Below are 4,121 nucleotides of genomic sequence, written 5' to 3' on the forward strand. Positions count from 1 at the left end.
TCAATCATATATATCTATGAAACACTTCCACCATAGTTCCATTCGTAACCTTGTTGACTTGTTGATACATTGACTAGATCATATAATCATGATGGCAGCCAAATTCGTCGGCATCCACTATTTCAGGAACCACCAAAATATCTTTATTTCCTCTGTTGTCTTTTCGAGTCACAACTGGCCAAACCCAAACAGTTACAACACCACTACCTCATTCTTCATTTCACACTTTGTAAGTTGAAACACCCATGTTTCCAACATCGTATAAGTCTATATGTTCTTTCTCTGTCTCTGACTCTCTCTCTCTCTCTCTCTCTCTTCCCCATTCCTTCAACCCTTCTCCAAAATAAGGACTCAAAAAACTCAACAGAACCTACCCTTTCAGTTTCACCCTCATGTCATGGCTGATTCCACTAAGTACATTCCCATAGGTGGCACCCTCAAATCAAACCTCAAGACCCTCTTCCCCATTTTCAAAACCAGAAAAACACTGACTTTTGCATATGCTTTTTCCTTCACCTTTGTTGCTTTCACTGTTTTCCTTGCCTTTTGCCCCTCTCCAAACACCTCCTCTCCCTTCTTCACCAACATATTCTCCTCCACTGCCACCACCACTTCCTCTGCTAGTTCATACAAGTCCCAACTCTCTTCCATTTTCTCTTTCTTCTTCCACAACTCCACCACTCCATCTTCAAATTCCTCAAGTTCTACCTTTAACACCAACACCACTAGATCTAGCAATAGCACTTCTCAATCCCCTCAAACAAGTAAAAAGACATTCAAAATCACCCCTTTTGAAAACCAAACTCGAACTACTCCTCCACCACTTACAAGAAAGATACCAAGTGATCATGTTGTGACTAAGGAACCATCAAGTGCTAACAACAATCATACCCGAGTTTCTGATGAGGCTAAAGCTGTAAAGAAGACAAATCAGTCTTCTAATGGTGTTGTTCCTGCTGCTGCACCCAAGGTTTCAGGGGTAGGTTCAAATAAGAATTTGAGTTCTTTGGTGAATGGAGGGGGCACAGAGAAGGATGTTGTGCATAGTAATTACACGGCTTCGAGAGTGAAGGATGAGATGATGGAGTCTTTGATCAAGTGTGATTTTTTTGATGGGGAATGGGTTAAGGATGATTCCTATCCCCTCTATGAACCTGGTTCTTGCAATATTGTCGATGAACAGTTCCATTGTATCCAAAATGGAAGACCTGATAAAGACTTCCAGAAATATAAGTGGAAGCCAAAGGGATGCAACCTCCCTAGGTATGAGAATTTGGTGAATTTCTGTTGTTCTAGAACTTGTTTCGTGCTTTTGGTATTGTTTTGTAATTAGAATAGCGTTTTATTACAGGAATCTATGTTGACATTTAATGCAAATCTTTATGATGCAGATTACTGAGGTGAAACTCTAATCTTGATTGAGAAACTGCAACTAATTAAGTTTTGTCCAATTTTAATTTGGTTGAATGAAAAGTTTCACCTCAATTATACGCTTAATGAAGTTAGGCATTTAAGGTCAATATTAGTGTCCAAGTTCAACTACGATTAGATAACAATACAAAAAACACCTTAAGATTCATGTTGGTGTTTTACTTTGATGATGTTCAAAGTTGCTTTGGGAATGTTTCTTTAGTACCTTGCTTTAATTGCTGTTGCATTCTCTTGTTTTTTGGATCCTAGTTTGTTGATTTGCTATAATATTTGTTCGTGTAATTGCTAACAGGTTGGATGGACATATAATGCTGGATATGTTGAGAGGCAAGAGGCTAATTTTTGTTGGTGATTCCATCAATAGGAATATGTGGGAATCTCTAATTTGCATCCTGAGAAACGCTGTGAAAGACAAAAGCAAAGTCTATGAAGCAAATGGAAGAGTCCATTTCAGAGGGGAAGCCTCTTATTCATTCGTATTCAAAGTAAATATCAAGTTCTTTTATGTTGTAGTGTTCAATTTTTTTGTTTTCATGGTGTTTGCTTAATAATAGTATTAATTACTTGCTAGGATTATAACTTCTCAGTGGAGCTTTTCGTATCTCCATTCTTAGTTCAGGAATGGGAAGTTCAAATCAAGAATGGAACAAAGAAAGAAACACTTCGTCTTGATTTAGTTGGTAAATCTTCAGTTCAATATAAAAATGCAGATATAATCATCTTCAACACCGGTCACTGGTGGACTCATGATAAGACTTCTAAAGGGTAAATGGAAAAATGCATTAGAAATTCTTAGATGTGATTGTAGTTCTGGCTTTTCATTCTCAACCTTCTTATTTATATTTTGTTTTCTATGATTACAAGTCAAGACCTTGTTAACTAACTAGTCCAAGTAAAATTCTAGGAAGGACTATTACCAAGAGGGTAGCCATGTCTATGATGAGCTGAATGTTTTGGAGGCATTTCGAAGGGCTATAACAACTTGGAGTAGATGGATCGATGCCAACATAAATCCATCTAAGTCTATGGTCTTCTTCAGAGGCTATTCTGCTTCACATTTCAGGTGCAGTAAACGTGTTTGGGTGAACATTTACAAAATTGATTTTAAATGAGATTGATTATTTAAAATTGATTTTGAAGTAAAGTAATTTATATTTGAATGTTTTTATCCTAAAAGCAAGATAGTAGTAAAACTCAGTAAAATTTTCTATCTAGTGCAAAAGCTACATAAGTTTGCTTCAGTTCAAAAAATCAAAATTTTAGACTGAGAATCAACTAGTTAACGTGGGACGGAACATATGATCATTTACTTAAAATCACGTTAACTGATATCTCAACATGATTTTGGATGATCTAACACTCTATAAATGGATTGGTGACTATTGTGCTAATCTTTGTCTCAGCATTACTTTAGGATTCATTTTCAGTACCCTTCATTTTGACATTGAATTTCCCTTAAGCACATTATTACCATAGAACTAGAAGACTGACACATAAACATTTGTTTCTAATTGTATCATACTGCAGTGGGGGGCAATGGAATTCTGGTGGACAATGTGACAGTGAAACTGTGCCTATCAAGAATGAGAAGTACTTGAGAGAATACCCCCCTAAGATGAGGGTATTGGAAAAGGTTTTGAAGAACATGAAAACCCATGTCACCTACCTAAATGTCACTAAAATGACAGATTTCAGAAAAGATGGTCATCCCTCCATATATAGGAAGCAAAACCTATCACCAGAAGAGAGAAAATCACCATTGAGGTACCAAGATTGCAGCCACTGGTGCCTCCCTGGTGTTCCTGATGCATGGAATGAGATTCTATATGCTGAGCTTCTGTTGAAAGAGTATCAGAATCAGCATCAACAGAAGCAAACATAGGTAAACCACAAATCACTTATATTGAATGAGTTTTTAGCTGAAAGCAGAACTAGATGCAATATACACTATATTTGTTCCTTCCACAAAAGGAGAGGGAAAGGAACAAACCATACAGAGCAATTTTTTCTAGTTATGTAAAGGTTCAAAAGTTTATGTTTAGTGAAATAAAAGATATAAGTTGCTTGGAAGTTGAAACTACTCAATAATTTTTTTCATATGAATTATACAAGCTAGATAGGACTTGGAGAAGATAGAAAATAATGGGTGGTTTAGTTTGTTATTGTAATTTGTAACCACCCCCTAAATTTTGTTTCTAAAGGCTGAGTTCTTTTGGAATTTTCGTATTATGTAACGAATTCCTTCAGATGAACTAGTTTGTCATAGAAATGTGTATAGGATTTGAAAAATACAGGGACATGTATGTACAATTTAAAAGTTTGGGGAGAGGAAAAATTATTAGTTTATATTCTTTGGAATTATATGTTTGTTTGGTTCTAGTGTAATGTTCCTCCTCTCTCTTTAGAGTATTTTTTTTTTTTTTTTGGTTCAGTGGTAATTGTTTTTGTATTGAAAACAATAGCTTGGTTTTGTCAGGATTTGTTTTGGCCAAAAATGATTCTTTGATTTTTCTTTGTCTATAAATAATTCAAATGGATGTGAAATTTCTTCTTCATTGTCACGTGAAACCTTTGACTATTGTAAGTCATGTATGTATTCAGTGCTGTTTCTGTCGGTGCTTTGCTTGGACTTTTTTTTTCATAACATATTGTTATATTATATTGGACTGCCGAAGGGATTGGATCCATGA

General features: G+C 35.7%; 1 protein-coding gene across 1 annotated transcript; it reads left to right on the forward strand.

Annotated features, from left to right (window-relative positions):
- Nucleotides 1-207: 207 nt before the first annotated feature.
- LOC114367919 (protein trichome birefringence-like) lies at nucleotides 208-3,909 on the forward strand. Its single transcript, XM_028325177.1, has 5 exons — nucleotides 208-1,263; nucleotides 1,724-1,916; nucleotides 2,003-2,196; nucleotides 2,336-2,494; nucleotides 2,959-3,909. The coding sequence occupies exons 1-5, from the start codon at nucleotides 398-400 to the stop codon at nucleotides 3,311-3,313; spliced, it is 1,767 nt and encodes a 588-aa protein (XP_028180978.1). The 5' UTR covers nucleotides 208-397; the 3' UTR covers nucleotides 3,314-3,909.
- The last annotated feature ends 212 nt before the right edge of the window (nucleotides 3,910-4,121 follow it).

This window comes from Glycine soja, chromosome 9 (assembly GCF_004193775.1).
Source record: "Glycine soja cultivar W05 chromosome 9, ASM419377v2, whole genome shotgun sequence".
Taxonomy (NCBI): Eukaryota; Viridiplantae; Streptophyta; class Magnoliopsida; order Fabales; family Fabaceae; genus Glycine; species Glycine soja.